The sequence below is a fragment of the Mus caroli genome, unplaced genomic scaffold (assembly GCF_978045245.1).
Source record: "Mus caroli unplaced genomic scaffold, Mus_caroli_1 scaffold_4, whole genome shotgun sequence".
NCBI lineage: Eukaryota > Metazoa > Chordata > Mammalia > Rodentia > Muridae > Mus > Mus caroli.
In genome coordinates this window covers 117,705,073-117,725,933 of record NW_028227259.1, presented here as the reverse complement: position 1 = coordinate 117,725,933, position 20,861 = coordinate 117,705,073, and the positions used below count along the sequence as shown (strand labels likewise).

The 20,861-nt window shown below is 49.4% G+C and overlaps 1 protein-coding gene across 5 annotated transcripts in view; it reads right to left on the bottom strand.

Moving 5' to 3' along the window:
* Window positions 1-6,237: 6,237 nt before the first annotated feature.
* Wscd2 (WSC domain sialate O sulfotransferase 2) overlaps window positions 6,238-20,861 on the bottom strand; it is an 88,479-nt gene continuing 73,855 nt past the window's right edge. For all 5 annotated transcript variants that reach the window (XM_021163700.3, XM_029478113.2, XM_029478112.2 and 2 more), the window contains exons 8-9: window positions 18,227-18,427; window positions 6,238-8,148 (exon numbers count right to left, since the gene is read on the bottom strand). In XM_021163700.3, coding sequence (XP_021019359.1) covers window positions 7,796-8,148; window positions 18,227-18,427 — 554 coding nt within the window. In that variant the 3' untranslated portion in view covers window positions 6,238-7,795. The remainder of the gene's footprint in view (window positions 8,149-18,226; window positions 18,428-20,861) is intronic.

Genomic DNA, 20,861 nt, shown 5'->3' with positions numbered 1-20,861 from the left:
TGAGCTGCTCCCCTTCCCAGGTCACCCCAGGCTCTGTCAGTGTCTTGACACCGGTGCCCTTTGGGTGAGACCATCCTCTGTCATGGGGCACCCCTAGGTACACTGCCTTGGCCTCAACCCACTAGATATTAGAGGCACCTCCCCTCCCTCCGCTTGCTTAAACAGTTCCTGGGTGCACCCCAGGGTGGGGAGCTCTGTAATAAAGGTCACCGTCGACACTGAAGACAGAATCCCACTGTTTTTTCCACAGGGAGAGTCAAGTTGATTTATTCATTTTTGGTTTGTTGAGATGGGGTCTCCTGTAGCTCAGGCTAGCCTTTAAGTCACAACAGTCCCAGGATGGCCTTAACTTCTGAAATCCCTCCACCTCCTGAAGGCTGGGATTACAGGTATACACCACCACACACTGGATTATGTGGTACCAGGGATGGAATGGGGCGCCCTAACCACTGAGCCTCAGTATATTGGAAAACTACACACATACAGCCTGTTTCCCAACTGTTTTTGGCTCAACACATCCCTTCCTAGTCTCTCCCACATATACTAGTTTGGTGTTTGCGGTTTTGGCCTCCCCCCCCCCTTTTTTTTAATGCCCCACCCAGAGTTAGTTCACTGCCCTCATTTATCATCAGGAAAAGGTCTCAGCCCACACCTTCCTCTTCAGCACATTCTTCTTCATGGGCTGTGGGGGAGGGGTGCAGGTAGTTCCAGCAGAGGAAAGACCTGCAGAAAGCCAGTGGTGAGCTTTGAGTGAGCTACACAGAATCTAAGGTCCTTCTTTGCCTGGCAGTTGTCATGGGAACCTGTAAGGTATCCTTGCAGCTTAAGAGCTAGAAGACATCTGTGTGGCCACCCCTGAGCCCACTACACTCAGAGTGACTTGTCTCCTGGTCACTTCAGCCATGTGTTGTGTATGCTGTGTGTTGGGTTGTGGGGGGCGGAGGTTAGGAACCTTGACTCTCCCATTAAAAAGCCAGCAACAGCCCCCAGCTGTGGAAAAAAACCCAACAATGCCTCCAGATGTTACTAAACACCTCCATGTGGGAAGTTGGGGTTCCATTGTGTGAATCTGGAAAGCACTGCTTTGAGCGGCTGTTTCACAATCTAAACCTAGAGGAAGCCCAGCCATGGGCTCTGTGTGTCCTTCCTCATTTCTTGTTCTCCTCCTTGGTGGATGATTGCGCTCAGCATCCTCCCAAGAGTCTTGTCAGACCCACACCTCCCTTATTCATCCCGATGTCACATCTGCCCCACGCCTACCATCCAGTGAGCGATTACATAAGAAGGTTCTCAAACCAGATGTCTTAGTCACTGCTCTATTGCTGTGAAGAGACACCATAACTGTCTTAGTTGAGTTTTACTGCTGTGAACAAACATCATGACCAAGGCAACTCTTAGAAGGACAACATTTAATTGGGGCTGGCTTACAGGTTCAGAGGTTCAGTCCATTATCATCAAGGTGGGAACATGGCAGCATCCAGGCAGGAATGATGCAGGAGGAGCTGAGAGTTCTACATCTTCATCTGAAGGTTGCTAGGAGAAGAATCATTTCCAGGCAACTAGGAGGAGGGTCTTAAAGCCCATGCCCACAGTGACACACCTCTTCCAACAAGGCCACACCCACTCCAACAAGGCCACACCTCCTAATAGTGCCACTCCCTGGGCCAAGCCTCTTCACCCTACCACAGGGGCTCAGATGGGGGTGAGAGCAAGACATCTCTGTTCCTGGGTCACAGATCTCAGGCTGCCAAGGGCTAACTCAGGCCTACTCTGGCCACTGACTGTGGTGCCTCTTAGGACTTTTATGGGGACATGACTGCTTCAGAGGATCCTGAAGTATGTGCTGGATACCATGTGAGTTTGAGAGAGATGGTTAAAGGCCTGGGTGGTGGCCATATCTAGCAGTGCTCTCTGGACAGTGTGTCAGTGGTCTAAACATCAATGTGTTGTTTCCTGCATGATACTGGCAAGCTCACAGGATCACCTGCCTACGCACACGCGCGCGCGCGCGCACACACACACACACACACACACACACACACACACGCACGCACATGCACACACTCACGGCTGTGGTCCTTCCACCAGGAGGCTTTGGGACCTTGGACCCAATCTTTTGGAAAAGTGGCTTCAAAATATCTTAGGTCAGCAGTTGTGTCGAGTTCAGGAAGCGTAGCAGCGATACAAAGGGGCTGAGTGCCCACCCCAGGTCTCACCAAGTCTCCTCCCTGAGCCCTTTCCTTTGGTACTCATGAAGGTCACCAGTGAGCACTCTGCTATGCCATTCTGGTAGTCTGGGAGCTAAAGCAGGGAGCATCACAAAGTCATTTGCATCAAGGAGCTGCCTCCCTCAAGGCCTGCACTTTCCAATCAGCAACAGGGCTGCCTGCAGGGGGCGGCTGCTGGAATTTAGCCACTATTGTGCAGAGAGGCAAGACAGGGGTGGGGCAGAAACACCCAATCCCTCCTCCTTCTTGTTCTGAGGTGTGCCCTCCTTTCCAGATGTCTCTCTCCTGTACGCTTGCAGACTGCAGGCTGTAAATCTGATGGAGATAGTGAACTGTTGTAGACAAATGAACAAACACGTCGCTGAGGGCACCTCACTGCCATACATCAGTCAGTGTTTTCTGGAAAGAGGTGGGACATGTTTCCGTGTCACCATGAACAGCTCTCTGCCCCTAAACCCCATACATACCTCTTACATCCCATCTGTCTCTCTAGGGGGAACGAATGTACCTGGACAGGTTTTGGTTTTTTTTTTTTTTTCTTGGAGACAGTCATTTACAGTCTCATGCAGTCAGGGTATAAAACAATGCCAGGGCAATGATTTAAGGCTGTCTGTCTGTCTGTCTCCTTTCCTCCCCTTCTTTCCCAGTACACCCTCTGCCTCTGCTACTTCCAAACGGGCTCTGATGGTTTCTGGTTTCAACACCAGGCACTGTCACCAGTGGCTGTGTCCCAGTGTGAGTTAGTTAACGTCTTTAAGCCTCTCAGGCCTCCCATCATGCCCTGGGTGGGTCCCGCCTCCACATCTCTCCTCAGCAGTTCAGAACAGAGGATAGAATTGGAGATGTCTGCAGCTTTCTCTGTGCCCTTCTTTCTCCATCTCTGCCCAGCAGAATTCCCAGGGGATAGGGCTCTCTTGACACTGTGTTCTCAGTCGGGAAATCTCACTGGGATCTTAGTCACAGGATTCCCTGGGGTGGGAACTGCTGAAGCTGGGAGCTCGAGGCCCTGCTGGCCCTTTTTTGTCTTGTCTCTACCTCCAGTGTGGGGTCTGGTCCTCTGCTTGCTTACCCCAGCACCCTCTGCTTGCCCTCTCTCTGTCCTCACTCCCTCTGTGCCTTGATTAAAAAATAAAAGAAGAAGAATATCTATTTATTTTATGTATGAGTACAGTGTTGCTGTCTTCAGACACACCAGAAGAGGGCATCAGATCCCATTCCAGATGGTTGTGAGCCACCAATGTGGTTGCTGGGAATTGAACTTAGGACCTCTGGAAGAGCAGCCAGTGCTCTTAACCACTGAGCCATCTCTCCAGCTTCTGTGCCTCAAATTTTGAATATTTTGACCGTGAGCTGATGCTGGGGTGTTGTTCCCTCCCCCCATGAGGAGGGACCCCAGCAGCGTCATACTGAGTAAGAGGTATCATCTCCTCCAGCAGTCAGTCATACTGAGTCAGGCACTGTCGGATATTCATTTCCTTCCTTTCCCTCTCTCACTTCCTCCCTCCCTCAAGCCTATTACCATAACAGCAGAGCTGAGGACAGGACAGTGACAGCACAGCCCCGGTTCTGCAGATTCTGTTGCTAAGGAAACCACTTCCTTGGTTACCAGGCTGGGTACATTTGTCTCACTAGGCCTGGATCCCACAGAGCCACCCCCACTCTGCAGGATGAGGAGATGGGGGTGGGAGAGAGGGAGGAAGGGAAGAGGAGAGAAGTAGAGAGCTCTAAGATCAAGGGGTAGAGGTGGGGGAGACACTTGAAGCATCAGTGGGAAGACCGAGAATGGGAGGGCAGTGAGGAGGACAATGAGGATGGAGAGGAGGATGATGAGGAGGATGGAGAGGAGGACGATGAGGATGGAGAGGAGGATGATGAGGAGGATGGAGAGAACAGTGAGGAGGATGGAGAGGAGGAGGATGAGGAGGATGGAGAGAACAGTGAGGAGGAGGATGGAGAGGAGGATGAGGAGGATGGAGAGAACAGTGAGGAGGAGGAGGATGGAGAGGAGGATGAGGAGGATGGAGAGGAGGAGAATAAGGAGGATGGTGAGGAGGATGGAGAGGACAGTGAGGAGGATGGAGAGGACATTGAGGAGGATGGAGAGGAGGATTGAGAGGACAGTGAGGAGGACAGAGAGGAGGACTGTGAGGATGATGGAGAAAGACAGAGGGGACAGTCAGGGGCAGGCAGAATGGAAAGGGACAATAGGGCAGCTGGAGGAAGTCAGACCTCAAAGAGGGAAATCAGGGCTTTAAGGCAAAAAGGAGGAGGGATGAGGAGAAAGAAAACAAAGAGTGGCAAGGAGACTAGTCCTAGGAGGAGCTGCCTGCATCCCCCACTGCCTCTCCTCTCCCCTCCCACACTGGATGCAGCTACCTCCAGGGCGCCTGGGGAAACAAACCTGGAATTGATTCCCATAATCAGCCGTATTCTACTTGAGTCTGGGAGTCACTGGGAAGACAGCAGGATCCAGCCTGGATGACTCCCAGTTCCCAGCTCCTGTCCACACTGCTTTCCCCAGTGAGAGTCTTAGCTCTGGAATCAATGTCCATGTTGGGGCTCAGCAGTCTCTGCCATTCATAGGGGCCACCAGGGGCCTCGCTCCCCTCCCCCAAATGCTTTCTGTGAACCCCACAGAGATGTAGAATTCTTTTTTTTTTTTTAAATACTTTTAGCAGTCAGGATTCTCTCATGCTGCTTCCTTTCCCTTCCTTTTTTTCTTTGTAAAGGTTATTTCATGTATGTGAGTACACTGTAGCTGTGTTGTGAGCCATCATGTGCTTGCTGGGAATTGAATTCAGGACCTCTGCTCACTCCAGCCCTGCTTGCTCCAGCCCAAAGATTGATTTATTATATGTAAGTACACTGTAGCTGTCTTCAGACACACCAGAAGAGGGCATCAGATCCCATTACAGATGGTTGTGAGCCACCATGTGGGTTGCTGGAATTTGAACTCAGGACCTTCGGAAGAGCAGTCAGTGCTTTTAACCGTTAAGCCATCTCTCCAGCCTGAAATGGAGAGTTCTTAAGTCCTTTTTTTAAGTCTCTGAAACAGGGCACACAGGGCCTGTGGCGGACTGGTGGTAATTCATGCTCGGGAAGTATGTGTGAGTTTAAAAAAAAAAAAAGCTACTTTCATTCCTCCCAAGTCTGAAATATAAAGACTTGATTCCAGATGGCCACAGGAAGGGCAGGCATTGGTTGTTGTGACAGGCGCTTTCAGCCCAGCCTCACCCCTGGCTATGGACTTGTGACATCAGAAAGGAGTGGGAGGTAGATGCCTGGCTTATGGTCCTGAGCCAAGAATCTAGGCCAGCTTGATGTCACATGGCTTCCTTCAGTGGGAACAGGTGGGTGAAGGTAGCCTTAGAGACATAGATGGGTCTTAGGTTCAAAGCAAGAATCTAGGATTGGTCAGCCCAAGTTCAAGGGTCTAGGATGGAGGGGGGCCTCTGACAGGTCAGACTTGGTTTAACACTGACACCTTATTTGGCCCGGGCCCAGATGAGCTCAGTCACCCAGCATGGCTTCCATGACAGCGTCCCCTCCCCCAGGGATTGACACTGAAGTCCTTCTTCCTGCTCCTCCTGCATTGGTGGCCCAGGACTCTGGGTGGGGAGAAGCCCCTCCCTGCTTTTTCTCCACCCATCTCAGCAGCCCCACTCCCTCACTGCCTACAAGACAACATTAAAAGCTCCCCCTCCCTCTGACTGGGTAAGTCTCTGGTCACAGCCTTCCCCACAGAAGGCCCAGTCAGGTTGGTGACAGAAGCCAGGTGGGGGTTTGTTGATGGAGATGGGGAACGGCGGGGTCCCTGGGCATCTCTCTCCCACAGACACTCTCATCCACATCTGTGCATGATAAATCCAGAGACTTTCACACCTTCGGCCTTCCCTCTCCTCTCTCATTCACACACACACACACACACACACACACACATACACGCTGGAGGAAACACCCCGTGTGTGAATATGCCACACACAACTGGGCAGCCAGTTAGCAACAAAACTCTCTTTTAATGATAGTGTTGACCTGAGGAATCTTTGAACAGAAAGTTCGTGACCAGAGGAGGCCACTTGCAAAGAACTGGCCCATGTTCTGGACCCAGAGTCTCTCAGAGAGCGTTGACCTCCAAGCAGGAGGGGAGGCCAGGCCCTCTACTGCCCAGTGAAAAGTGAACTAGAAATTAGTCTGGGGTGGGGAAACACCGTACAAAATACATTCAGAGCCCCCTTGGCTGAGCCCTGGGGTGGTCCAAACCCTCCAGATGAGGGCGTTGGGAAAGGGAAGCCAGTTCTCCTTTTTGTGTGGCCAGTGTCCAAGGGGCAGAATGTCTTGGTCATATTCCTCTTAAAAAAATATATCTCTCTCTTCACGAATCTTCTCCAGGGTTCCTTGGCTAGGTGGGAATGAGTGTTCATCTGCCCCCCCCCCCCCAAGGCTGCGGGGGTGGGGGTGGGGGAGGGGCTGCTCCGAACAGAAGAGCGAGGGGCTGTGACTATGGCTTTTGCGTTTATGTAATGGGAACGGTGAAGGGCCGGAGGGGAAGCCAGAGGGATCCAAGGTGTGGGAGACAGGGATCTTGGATGCATGCTTCCTAAAACGTGATCAGTGACTCGAGTCAGAAATCCTTTGGTGTCTCAGCGTCGTCGAGAAAGAGCAGCGGCATAATGGGAATGAAGAGCCATTCTTAGTGGGGACTCTGAGGAGTCCCCAGTGGGGGCTGGCCCTGTAGGGTTACAAGCAAGGGAAGGGAGGCTGATGGCTTAGAGGGTAGGGGACTGTTTTGGGTGTGGCTCCCTCTGAGTTGGAGCACTTTTATTCCCTGCCCTGGGGTAGTAAAGGACTCCCTGGTTAAGGGATCAGTCCGGGCAGTGTAAGATAGCCAGTTCAGGCCCCACCCTGCAATGTTGGGTCCTCGGGCTTCCGTATGTGGCACATGGCCAACCTGTTGGGTTGGTTTTTTTTGGTACCTAAGGGACTTTGGAAGAAGGATCAAGAACCCCAATGTCACCCCCACTCCCAGGACACGACAGCACAAGCAGACAAGACAGGGTCGCTGTCCTGGAGAGGGGACAACACCCGGCTTGGGCCTCTTATGTGCTTTAGCCTGGATGCAGTTCCCACTGTAATGCCAGAGCACCAGTCTCCATGGTCCTCAGAAGTCAGACGCCCAAGGCCACGGAGACAGGTCCTAGCCAGCCGTCTGTCACACAGAGGTGGCCTGAGAGAGATCAGAAAGCTGGTGCCTGCTCAGGGGAAGAGGCAAGGGCCCACACAGTCAGAAGAGGATCATTGCTTGCAAAATGTCCATCAGCTGCCACAGCCAGACCCTCCCAACCTCTGCCAGATAGCCTCTCCCTTCTCCCACCACCAATGGCAGGGTCTGGGATACCCCAAACCAGGCAGCCTACTCTCCAGGGAAAGGTGTCTAGATATCTCCTCCTGAGGCCTCAGAGGGGCCTTTCTGAAGGCAGGCAGAAGCCGGGGGCTGTCTTTGTGCCAGAGGGAAGCCAGCTCTTTGAAGCCAAGGGGCACCGGATGCTGGGTCCCTCCCTGGCTGCCCATCATCTTGGGCCATAGGCATCAGGCACCCCAGTGAGGTTGCGGCTGCGCAGCGCCGTGTCCACCATTCGGATGTAGGCAGCAATGGTCCTGCGCATCTCGGCTGTATAAGGGTCATATTCCAGCTTGCGCAGCCCCGAGCGCTTGAAGTTGCCGTCCTTCTGGCTCTCCACGCACAGCAGCCGATCCTCCCTGACTGCCACGCCCAGCAGGCTGACCATGCGGCCCAGCTGCGTAAACAAGTCCTGCTTCAGGTCCTCGAAGTGCACCACCAGGACGGTCTTGCCAAACTTGAGCCAGTCCAGCGTGTGTGTGGCCCACCACGGGGCATAGTTCCTCACGAACTCGGGCCACTCTGCGGAGAGAGCAGAGCGTCAGCCCGCCACTAGATAGATGGGCAGATGACAAACCTTCGGGAGTCCTGAAACCCACGTGTGCTTTTTTGGGTAACACACCCCTGGCTGGTGCCTGGTTTACTACAGGCACAGCCCTATACACAGAATCACAGCCTGTAAACAGATATCACCAAACTGTGGAGGCACAGAGATGCAGGATTATACAGGAAGGGCTGGGAGCAGAGAGCGCTCCCTTGCCAAGATTGCTGGAAGCTCTGGATTTGGACCTCAAGGAGAAGCTGTATGGGCAGAGACTGTAGTTCTGTGGGGGAGGTTGGAATGTTGCAGATCCAGGGACTAATTCGCTTACCTTGGGCTAGGCCTAGACCTCTGGAACACCTAGGTAGTGACAATTTTGGTTTCTTTAGGAATGTAAGAATTTGCTTTTGCTTTAATCCCAGGTGCGGGTAGGGGCTGCTTCAGACTGTCCACAGCAGCTGTCTTATGATTTGCCTCATGCCCTAGCAGGCAGATCATTTTGCCAGCTGCAGATGGGTTCTGCAATTGTGTGACACTGGGGATTCCGGGGACTTTTCAGAGGGTAGATAAATGCTAGGGCTTTGAGTGGGAAGGGTTGTTGGTTGTGGTTTGTTGAATAGTTGTACATAAGAGAAAGAAAAAAAATACATAAAAATAAATAAAAAGGAGAAAGAAAAAAATAAAAAGGGGAAAGGAAAAATAAAAAGGAGAAAGAAGAAAAATTTGGATTCTAATGGCAAAGATCTAGGGGCCCTAAGAAACTTGACACACGTAATCGGCAGGAACTAGTCTAACCATAATATTCCTTTTTTCTGTCCCCTCTTGTCTTTTTTTCTTCTTCTCTCTAGTGTTAGGGGTTGAAAGGGTGGAAGGAAAGAGGGGAGAAGGGTGGAAGGAAACAGAACCCACACTGTAGCAAAGACTGGCTGCACAGCTCGCTCTTGCATATCTGTCTGTTGGAACTAACACCCCCTGACTAGTAGAAACTTTTTGGAATCTATTAACAGACAAGACAGGGGTTGGCGAGGTGACTCAGCGGGTAAGAGCACAGACTGCTCTTCTGTAGGTCCCAATGCCAGCAACCACATGGTGACTCACAACCACCCGTAATGAGATCTGACGCCCTCTTCTGGTGCATCTGAAGACAGCTACAGTAGACTATAATAATAGATAAATATAGTAGACTATAATAATAAATAAATCTTTGGGCCAGAGTGAGCAGAAACTGAGCGAGCAGGGCTGACCAGAGGGAGCAGAGGTTCTAAATACAATTCCCAACAACCATATGAAGGCTCACAACCATCTGTACAGCTACAGTGTACTCATATACATAAAAATAAGTAAATCTTTAAAACAAACAAGACAGCTAGCTTCTACCAGCCCCAAGGCTAAGAATGTCATTCGTCAGCACCTTGGTCTTATAGAAAGGCTTTCCCTGGCTTGTGGTATCCGCCTCTTTTAAACTGCCTGGGTTCATGACTTTGTCTTGTCAAACTACAAACACCTCACGAACCTGCTTCCCAGTTGGAACACAGAATCTGGAGTAACCTATATCCGCGTTTCTGGGCCACGGTCACTAACTGGCTTCAGAATAAGCTCGCTCACATTCCCTTTAAGATGAGAGCGATGGTTTTTATGTCATCGGATATGGTGGCATGTTAGGTTCCTACAAACGACCCACGTTTCCACCAGAGGAATCGCCTGGATCCACTGAGCCTTGGCCATCTGGTTTTGTTTCCTCAGCCGGGTGGTTGGTTGCTGAGTTCAGTCTCCTGCTCCTGACCTCCCCTGGTTTTGTGGACAGCCTATTTGTCTGTTCTGAGCTGGTTACAGATCAAGCTTTGTGATACAAAAAGAGATACAGAAAGTATCTCTCTTTGTCTGCTTTCAAAGTATTTGTTTTAAAGTATCTGCTCTGAGCGCTTGTTTGAAAGCTTGTTGGAAAGGTTTTGGTCTAACCTTTGATTTGGCTTGTTTGTGCTCAGAACTCTAAAGACATTTTAGATTCGGCTGTTTACCTTGTTTTTCCGTATATTTCATTTGCCTGTGAAACTCTGAGGGGATTTTGGTTTGTGTTTTGTCTTGGTTCTCCTTGTCTTTGAAATGTTTTGGTTTGTTAATTTTTGGCCTTTGTTTCCCAACTCCTCCTTAAAGGGTTAATTCTGCTTCTATTATTCTGCTACTTCTCCTGTGACCTTTAGTTTAGGAGTTTTATGATCATCTGATGTTACAGCCCTTGGAGACAAGAGGCAACTGTTCCCTCTTACCCCACCCCACCCCACCCCACCCCAAAGTGTGGTGGAGTCAGTGGGGGAAACTCAACAAACATGCTCCATTCTTTTTGTTAGGGTGTTTTTTTGTTTTTGATTTGAGACAGAGTTTCTCTATGTAGCCCTGGCTGCCCTGAAACTTTCTCTGTAGACATCTGGCTTCAAACTCAGAGAACAGCCTGTCTCTGCCTCCCGAGTGCTAGGATGTTGGCTCTTTGGGAAAGATACAAACGAAGGTTTGTTCACCACCTTCATGTTTGTGTAAACATGTAGGATAACCACAGACCCAGTGGGATAAAACTGACCCAAAACACACACTCCCTAGTTAAAATAGACATGTGATTTTTTCAAGAGAAAACAGAGGGAGAGGGGGTGGGTGTGGGGGAGGGGGCGGGGGCGGAACCAGGCCTCCAGAAAGGAGGAAGTGCCTGCAGACAAATGGCCATCTGGTCCTCTCACCGGCCCTAAGGTTTGGTGACTGATAATTGCTGACTAACAAGTGTTTGTGTGTGGGGGGGGGGCGTGGGGGGAGACTAAAGATGACCAAGTCACTTTCCTCCTCCAGGTGTAGGTTTTGCGCTTAACAAAAGTCCTAGGCAATAAACGTCTTTAAAAACAGATCAGCAGCCGCTTTAACTAAAACATAAAACACTCTCCCAAAAAACGTGATCAAATTGGTAACTCAGAATAGTAAGGAGCTCTTAGAGTCACGTGCGTCAAAGTAAATGCAAACAAACAAGCCCCCACACCAACCAACCCAAAAAACCAAAACCAAAACAAAACCACAAAAAAACCCAACAAACAAACAAAAAACAACCCCCCACAAAAAAACAAATACCACCCCAAGCCAAACAAACCCAACCCCCCAAATAAATCCCCAAACCAAAAGCCACCACCACCACCACCACCACCACCACCACCACCACCACCTTTCTAGAGGGGTTTATGTCAAAACCAAGGCAAACTCCAAAACAGCCAGCCTGCCTTCCTTTCCCTGGTTGAGCCTTTTGAGTAGTCTGTTTTCACTTAACTCTCATGCTTATGGTTTAGGGTCTTCCTTTCAGCCTCAAAGCCCAAAATGTCAGCTTGGCCTGAACTTGGGGGGACTCCTCAGGCTATTAACAATAACCAAATGTCTCTGGCCCCCTCTCTCCAGCACTCCTGGGGACTTAAGCTGAGACCCATCTTCAAGAGTTTTCCTGTCTGTTTTCCTGTGAGGTCCTGTGTTCCTTTGCTTCCATGGGTCTAACAAGAAACTCTAGATGTCATGAGTGGCCCTGACACAAACATAGACATTTCTCAGACCCACCCAGCTCTGCCTCTGGGTCATTTGTAGTAACACATGGCTTTTCTAGAGCATCGTCATCATAAAACTTGATCCCTGGAGTGACCAGTCTGGTGGAAATGAAGATATTCTCAAGAGATATGTGACTAATAGACAGTGAAGCAGAGGACCCTAAGGATATAGGCGCTCCCCCAGGACGCTCATGCTGAGAGAGGGGAGGGTTGCCAGCTGGAGGGGAAAGTGTCTCCCTGAGAGAGATTTCAGAGAGTTCTGGCAACATTGTAACACCTTATAGGCAAGTCTGAAGCCCAGACAGAGAGAGAGAACAGACTGCTCACCCCTCTCACGTTCTATTTCAGGTCCCTAAAAAACAAATCTGAGGGGTTTGCCAGATCTCATTGTCCCCCTACCCAGTGTGACCACATTAACTAAATCTCTTTCTTATTCTTATTTCTTATTTCTTATTCTTTTAATGGCTCTTTCAATGGTTCGATATCTTTTTTTAAAAAAAGATTTATTTTTTTATTATATGTAGATATATGTAGCTGTCTTCAGACACACCAGAAGAAGGCATCAGATCTCATTACAGATGGTTGTGAGCCACCATGTGGTTGCTGGGATTTGAACTCAGGTCCTTTGGAAGAGCAGTCAATATTCTTAACCACTGAGCCAACTCTCCAGCCCCCGGTCCTATATCTTTCTTTGGGACAATTAGCATGTCTTCAAATTTAAACATTTAAACAACATGAATAACTTTAATAACAGGATATGATTCTGATGAAGATGTTACCTCCTTGGTCCTTATCACCGTAGGCTATGAAGTAACTATGACATAATCTCTCCTTACATTTTTCCTAGTGACAGTTGCTGCCCTCCCCCAACCCTCCCCTCCACACCCCATCCCATCCTGTCCCAGACACAGCTCTTTATCCCAGAGATTAAAAAGCTAGCTCATGTCTGTGCTTTCAGTATGTCTTGTTTATATGTGAGTGTTTATATGCATGCCAGCATATCAGGAATAGCTTTGAGCACCACTGTCTCTTTAAAAGCAAAGGAACGAAAAGGGAGGGGGGGTGTTCAAGATCTGTATCTTGGCAAGGCCAATGTGGGAGAAAACCCTAAATATGTATTTTTTGAATTGTCATTTTAAAAACTTACTTTGGGGTTGGCATAGAGATTTTAGAATTTACAGATCTTCTTAATGTGCTACACTGTAATTAGATATTTAATGGAATTATTAGACTCTTTTTAATTAAAAAGAGTCATAAAGTCATGAATGCTAAGCTTCTGTTGTACTCTGGACATCTTATACTTTTGATGCCTGGAAAAGACCAATAAAAGGAAATGCTTTTTCCATTAGTGACAACCAAAACCAAAACTTACTCAAAAGCAAAACACTTCAAGGTACTTGTCAGAGTGGCTTAAATCTCTAACAAATATTTCATTTAAATGTAGTCAGTGTCCTTTACCTGGATTTATAACTATTGGATAGTGAAGATTCCATATGTCCTATGGTTTACATTACAGCCTCCTGAACTTCCTTTTAAAATTACCTCATTAAAATTGTTTTCTAAATTTTGTAATAATCATAAGATCAAAATATGTCACAAAAGGATTGTTTAAAAAATGGATATGGTTATAACGAGGTTAAAATACTATTGAAGCTATAAAACTTAAGGTCAATTCAATAAATACCCTGAGATAAAATTGATGCTTAATTCTGTATACTTTTTAAAGTATCAATTTGTTCTTAGTAATTTTTACAATAAAAAAAAAACACTTAAAACAACAACAACAAACCCTTTGTTTATCCTTTGACTAAATGGACATTTAAACCTGGGATTAAATGTTCCCCAATTGAACAAAGCCTTTGTATTTTGAATAGTCAGTCATTGCTTTAGTCATTTAAAAATGGTTTAGAGAGTTGTGTCTATCTGGAATGTTCCTGCTAAATTCAATAATGGTTATAAGACTTTTTGTGGGCCGGGTGTGGTGGCGCACGCCTTTAATCCCAGCACTCGGGAGGCAGAGGCAGGCGGATTTCTGAGTTCGAGGCCAGCCTGGTCTACAAAGTGAGTGCCAGGACAGCCAGGGCTACACAGAGAAACCCTGTCTCGAAAAACCAAAAAAAAAAAAAAAAAAAAAAAGACTTTTTGTGGAACAAACATTTACATTTGTTTATTCAATTTGGACTATTAGTTAATGAATTACACATAGTATTGTAAAAGACTTTTAAATGGAATAACTAAATTCAAAGTTACAGAGCCTTCCTCAAAGGATAAACTAGATGATTTCATAAACTGAAAGAAAGAAAGGAAGGAAGGAAGGAAGAGAGAGAAAGGAAGGCACCACATCAAAGACTCTATTCTGATTAAAAGATTAGGCTGTATCTAAGTACTTCCAACATATTCCCAAACTATACTATGAAAATTTTATAAAACATAAAATAGATTTTGTTTGTTTTCAGGACAGGATTTCTCTGTGTAGCCCTGGCTAGCTTAGAACTCGCTCTGTAGACCAGGCTGGCCTCAAACTCAAGAGATCCCCCTGCCTTGACTCCTCAGTGCTGGGATTAAAGGCATGTGCCACCACGCCTAGCCTTATAAAATAGGTTTGTGGTATGTATAATTTATGTAACTTATTCATACCATAGGTCTCGGATTTCCATTAGTATATTAATTATAAAGGTGTATTGCTGGCTTGTGATTGTATTTTCACTATATGGATGCAGGCTGGAATTAACTCTACTCAGTCTCCACAGGTATCTATCACTACATTGCCATCATTTAACAGAATGGGAAACTGAGGCATAGAATAAACAAGGGGCTTTTAAGATCACTCAGAATGAGAGGCAGAGCAGAATCTGCACCAAGTGGGACTTTTCCTTCCAAGGTATTGTAAGCAAGGTCTGCCTGCTCACAGGGAATGGTGGGCTGTAAACAGAGCGTGGCCGAGTTCACACTGGCCTGAGCCCTGCAGTTGTTCAATACTCATGGCTGTTGTCCTCACTGATTGAGCTTGGTGTGTGTGTGTGGGGGGGGGGGGGTGTCACACAGGCTTCCTTTGGGCTTCGCAGGCCTCATTCTTCCTCCTGATCACAGGGCAAGCCATTACTGTGTGGTCACCCTGCTTACCCATCTGTCTCCACCGCAGCCTGAGCCCCCGGGGGTGGGGTTAGGATTGTTGTGAAGTTTCTTGTTGTGGTCTCTCTACTCAAACTGTCATGGACTGTCTCTTCTTGGGGGATGCTCATCAGCCATCTTGCTATGTGATAGAAAGGTCACCTGACTGGGAGGGTGCCTTAGATAGGTTACATGGCATGAACTTAGGGGTAGTTGTAGAGCAGATCTCAGGGAGAGCTGCTGAGGCTCAGGTGGGAGAGAAGCCGGGAGGCAGCCAAAGGTGGGCAACAGCCCCAACGCAGCAGAGAGCTGGAGAATTCCAAGAGGCAGCACACTGGGGGCTTAAATGGCAGAGGGTGCAGTTCTCCTCAGTCCCTCTAGAGGGAGCAGCGCATAAGAGACCGGTGAGTCTCTCCAGCTTGGTTTGGGGACCTGACAAGCCTCCTCAATCCTATCCCCTTGCTAGGCAACAGAGCCTTACCAACCACCCCATTGGAAACTACCGTATGTTCATCACCAGGAGGGAAACTGAGGCCCAGACAGGTAAAGTGAACTGGTCCCACAGCAGGGAAACACCATCCAGTTCACCTTGTCTTACACTCTGGCCCTGATTCTCTCCTGCCACGACCAGCCTTATCCCTGGCTCCTTCCCACAGCCTGATACCCAGCAGGAGCTGGGGGGGGAAGTCGCTGCTGAACTAAATTGAAATTTCCAACAGCTAAATTGCACCGTGATGAAGGGCTGCTGTTCCTGACAGAACACATCGGAGCTGTCCTTAGACGCCCCCCTCCCCCAGTCCCCTCCTGGAATCCCGCGGCTGCCTGAGAAATATTTATGCTGACGACAGGTTATTTTTTATTCTTCAAATAGATTATTCACAAGGCAGCTGACTAATTGGGCCCGTACTGTTATAATGGGTTAGGACCAGATGTATCTGGGAGATTAGGAAAACTTTAAGCATACACAGGGGCTCCTTCCCTCTCTGTCAGCCTGTCCCTAGTTCTGAGTCACCTCCTGGTATCCTTGGTGACTCAGGACAGCTACTACCATCCCAGAAGAACCCTAGGTGAGGTCATCTAGCACCCCACAGGTCTAGACTTCAGATGAGGCCATATGTGACCCTCTTGAAGACATTTGCCTGGTGTGTCAAGATGAGTGTCTGATCCTATCGCCTGCAGCTCTTGTTCTAGGTGGGCTGTCTATAGATGACTCTGCAGCCAGGTGCCCAGGGCTGGAGACCCTGCTCTTCTCCACCTGCACTGGGTGATCTTGTTGATGCTATTTGCTCTCTTTGGGTTTCCATGTACTGATTTGCAAACAGGTAGCCTTGATATCTTAGGATGATAAGCTTTGCAAAGATCCCGAGGAAGTACCAGGTGCAGAAGAGTAACTGCTGCTTATGACAATCCCTGCTGATGGCAGCTCCCAGCTTTTCCTGAGACTCCACACATGTGCCTTCCTGCTGGCCTGAGTCCCCCACAAAAGCATAGCAGGTCCCTGAACTGTCCCGTACCAGATGCATGCCCACACTATTCCATCCCCCAACCCCCACCTCTCAAAGCTCCTAAAGGACTCCATTGCAAAGGAGAACAGAAACAAAAAGCCCTCTGCTAGCTCAGGGCTCCTGGTAATAATTGATCAGCACCCCCAAGTCTGGAAACAAAGGTACCCTGAGGAGCCGCAGGGTGCGCCTGTCAGTGCACAGCCTTGCGGTCTTCGCTCCAGCTTCTTGTTGTCAGGAGGAACCAGGCCCTGATTAATGGTTTCTTGGTGCCAGTTCCCCACGGAGTCATTAAACACAGGATCTGTTTCATTAAACAGATCCAGGACAATTCACCTTGTGTAATCATATCACATAAAATTTTGCCTCCGTCCTGCTCCAGAGGGGCTGTAAAATTAACGTTATAGAACGAAAGTCATGGGGGGTGGGGAGGCTATCTCTTGGCTCTGATCAGGAGAGGACAGAACCACAGGGACTAGACACACTCGGTGGCTACATAGCCTCTGCTTCTCCCAGGTCAGGGTGAGCCAAGGCAGGTTTCAAAACCTGTGAGAGCATTGGAGTCCCTGAGAAATCTGGTTGGACACAGACCCTCAAGTTTCCCAGGTGACACTGCTGCAACTGGTCCCCAGCCACATATGAGCAGTAAGGGTTTCAGGCAGTGAAATGTGTGTGTGTGTGCGTGCACGCTCATGCGCGAGTGTGTGCACATATGTGTAGTCTGGAGTGGAGCCTGGTGATTTACATTGCTAATGAGCCCCCCTGTTGTTCTGGTGCCTAGGGTGTCAAGGAGAGGAATGGGTGGGTGGGGTGGAGAATGGGGGCCCTGTTTTCTGGGGAGAGCGCTCTTGACCTGAGAGGGGTTTCTGGGGCTAATGTAGCCCTAGTATGAGATGAATGTGGATCCTCTGTTGGTTTTGAGTTGGCTCAACTCCCTGACTTGGTGTTGGTCTAGGGGTTCAGGGGTCTTAAATAAGGAAGCAGAGGCTAGCAAGGTGGCTGTTGGGAAAGTATACACTTGGGGACGTGGAGGCTGATGTGGGGGTATCCATCAGTGCCTGGGTTGGGATCTTAGCTCCGCAGACCTGGGGTGCGTACCAAGCCCTATATACCCTGCTACAGGAACAGTTTCTTCCTAGTTCCTTGAGGGTTTGACAGAGAGAGGGGTTGCTCAGACCAGTTGATAACCGCTCCTCCCCTTCTCTCAGTCCCGAGGAAGCCTGGGAAGATGAGCGCTGGCTAGCTTGACTGCTGTCTATCCTGTGACCTTAGTAGTCTTCACCTGTTTCCTCGTTAGTAAAGAGAGAACCAGGGTTCTTAGCTCAGACCCAGATGGGTTTGAATTCCGTGTTCTAGCCCCTGTCTGCTCATTGGCACAAGCCTGCCTCTTCACCTAGCATGGGGCCCTGCTTGCTGTGACATCAGTGGATCACTGGTCTCTCTGAATGCATGCAGCAGGCTCACTACAGTGATAACTGGTCACACAGCCGTAGGCTCACACAACCACATAGGCTGGGGCTAGACACAGGCCGTGCCATACTCAGGAGAGGACCCACAAACGTGGTAATAATCCATGCCAGCTGAGTTCGATTAGCAGTGCCTCGTGGCAATCCATGCCATCTGGGTTCGACTAGCAGTGCCTCTGTCACTGTAGCAAGAACAGTAGCTGCTGGGAAGAGGGTGAACTACCCAGGCTTTTGCACCCCACAATTTTATCCCCTCCCCAAGTCCAGAAAGTCAGAATCCTTAGCTACTGGGCTTTGGGTGTGGCGCTCAGGTGCCTCTGCTGCTGCTCAGAACTGCTGCTTTGCACAGCTCTCTTAAGAGCGCCTTGCTGATTACCCGCACCCCACGCTGTCCCCGACCCTCCCTCCTGTCACCTTTGCCTTTCCAGTGGGCGTGGGCGGCAAAGCCTATGTGGCCTCCATATTTGCGGTTGAACTCAGCCATGAGGGCCTTATAGGGGTTGCGGATGAGCAGAATGGCTGCGTCGAAGGCCTCGATCTCCTTCTGGCCGCTTTCATGGGTCTTGATGCAGATGGTCCGCCCGCTTCTCCAGTGGTCCCGCTCACCTTTGAACCCTGTGCCCAACCCGAGAAGTTAGAAGCTGGGGAGGTGGGGGTGGGGTAAGAAGTACACACACACACACACACACACACACACACACACACACTTGTGCACCACCTCAGGCTTCCTCACCATCTTCTTCACTTAGCCCTCCCTTCTTTCCTTCCTGTGTGTATTCTGAGCACCTGCAGACAGGTCTCACATCTGATATGCCCATGCTGGAGATGGTCCTGAGGTCCAAGCCATCCTGGTTATAGTGTGGGACTCCAATCTCCAGAATCCAAAACCAACAAAACGGTAAAGGAAACTTTCCAGCACCCGAAGGAAGGCATTCATGATGTCACCAATGGTGACAGTATGGAAAGTCACTTCCCTGTGTCAGGGAGACCTAAGATGCTGTGTCGTGGACACCATCATGGTGTCAACCTAGCACGACACTGTGGGGATTGAAAATAAACCACGCTGGTGGAGAAATACCTACTCCAGAGTCTAAATGTTCAGTAGACGGGAGTGGTGTCGTTTGGCAGGCAAAAGAACATTTGCCCGAGGAATTTTATGTCCCTGAGGAGGGACAATATGCTGGGCTTCTCTGAGGAATGTTGTTGAATTTCCTCACCAGAGCCCCCGCCCCGCCACATCCCTGTTTTCTTTCTTTCTTTTTCTTTTTTTCTTTTTTTTTTTTTTTTGAGACAGGTTTCTCTGTATAGCCCTGGCTGTCCTGGAACTCACTTTGTAGACCAGGCTGGCCTCGAACTCAGAAATCCACCTGCCTCTGGAGTGCTGGGATTAAAGGCATGTGCCACCACAGCTGGCTTTGTTTGTTTGTTTGTTTTTTGGGTTTTTTTTTTTTTTTTTTTTTGAGACAGGGTTTCTCTGTATAGCTCTGGCTGTCCTGGAACTCACTTTGTAGACCAGGTTGGCCTTGAACTCAGAAATCTGCCTGTCTCTGCTTCCCCAAGTGCTAGGATTAAAGGCATGCGCCACCACCCCCGGATAACACACCCCTGTTTTCTAATAGACCCATCAGTTCCACTACACAGACATGGAAATTTGAAATATCACTTTTCTGAATCAGTTATCTACTTATCTGGGGAGCATGTGACCCTCACCAAAGAGCTGCTGGACAAATGCTCCAAGCCCTGGCCTCAGAGCTGCAGAAAAATATTCTGTTTTCCCTTGTCTCTCTCCTCATAGCTCCAACATGACAGGTTAGGTGTGTCCGAGTTCCCTGCCTGTTATTATCTGGTTGTGTTTTTTGGGAAACCTGTGTTTGGTGCTCTGACTTCTCCTGTTCTAAATAAAGAGGCTAAGGTGGGGGAGAACCTGAGCCCAGACCCCATCTGCAAGGCTCCATCACTCTCCGAAGCCAGGAGGGGAGCTGGGAGGAGGGCCAGCACTGGGCGTCCGGGTGGCTGCTTCACCTCCCCTCTTTCAAGCCACTGAGGGAGAGCCAAACCTCAGAATCCTCTCAATGTGTCTGAAAAGCAGGGTTCATTGAACTTGACACAGGAGGTGAAAACCCTTTAGTCCCTGGCCTCTGTGATCCCAGGGGTCCCTTCTCTGAGGGCGGAACCTGTGTAGCCAGGGCCGTGAAGATGAGCCTACCCATAATGCCTGACCCATTCCCAGCCACCAGCTCAAAACGACAGCACAGCTCCAGTTCTGCTGAGGGTTTGGGTTCAAATCCTGATAGGAGCCTTACACATAGTAGGCACTACCTCACACCTAGTAAGTGCTGATTAAATGAGAAATCCAAACTAAATTACAGGGAGCTGGGATCCGGAGGCACAGGCCCCGTGGTTAGTTTTCATAAACGTGACACAAACTAGAGACGCTCATGGAGAAGGAACCTCAACTCAGATTCCCTTTGTCAACTTGGTCTGTAGGGTATTGTCTTGATTAATGATTAATATGGGAGGGCCCCCGCTCCCGCCCCACCCCTGCCCATTGTGGGTGTGGTCGGGCTGGTGGTCCTGGGTTCTATAAGAAAGCAGGCTGAGCAAGTCATGGGGAGCAAGCCAGTAAGCAGCATCCCTCCATGGCCTCTGCATCAGCTCTGCCCCTTTCCTGCCTGAGCTGATTTTGCTCTGTGTCTATTACAGAAAGTGAAAGCAAACTAGGAAGCCTGCCTCTACACCCCTGCCCAGCTCTTAACACCTCTGCCCGGCTCCTACACCCCTTCCCTGCCCCTACACCATTGTCCTGCTCCTATACCCCTGCTGGCTCCTACATCCCTGCCCCTACACCCCTGCAGACCCTTAGACCCCTGTCCTGTTCCTATACCCCTGCCCGGCCCCTACACCCCTGCCCAGCTCCTACACCACTGTCCTGTCCCTACACCCCTGCTGGCTTCAACCTCCCAAGCTACCCTGTTCCCCTCCCACCACTCCCCTTCGGTCTCTGCCTCCCACCTGCTTTCTGTCCCGAGAACAGTTGCTGACCATCTTC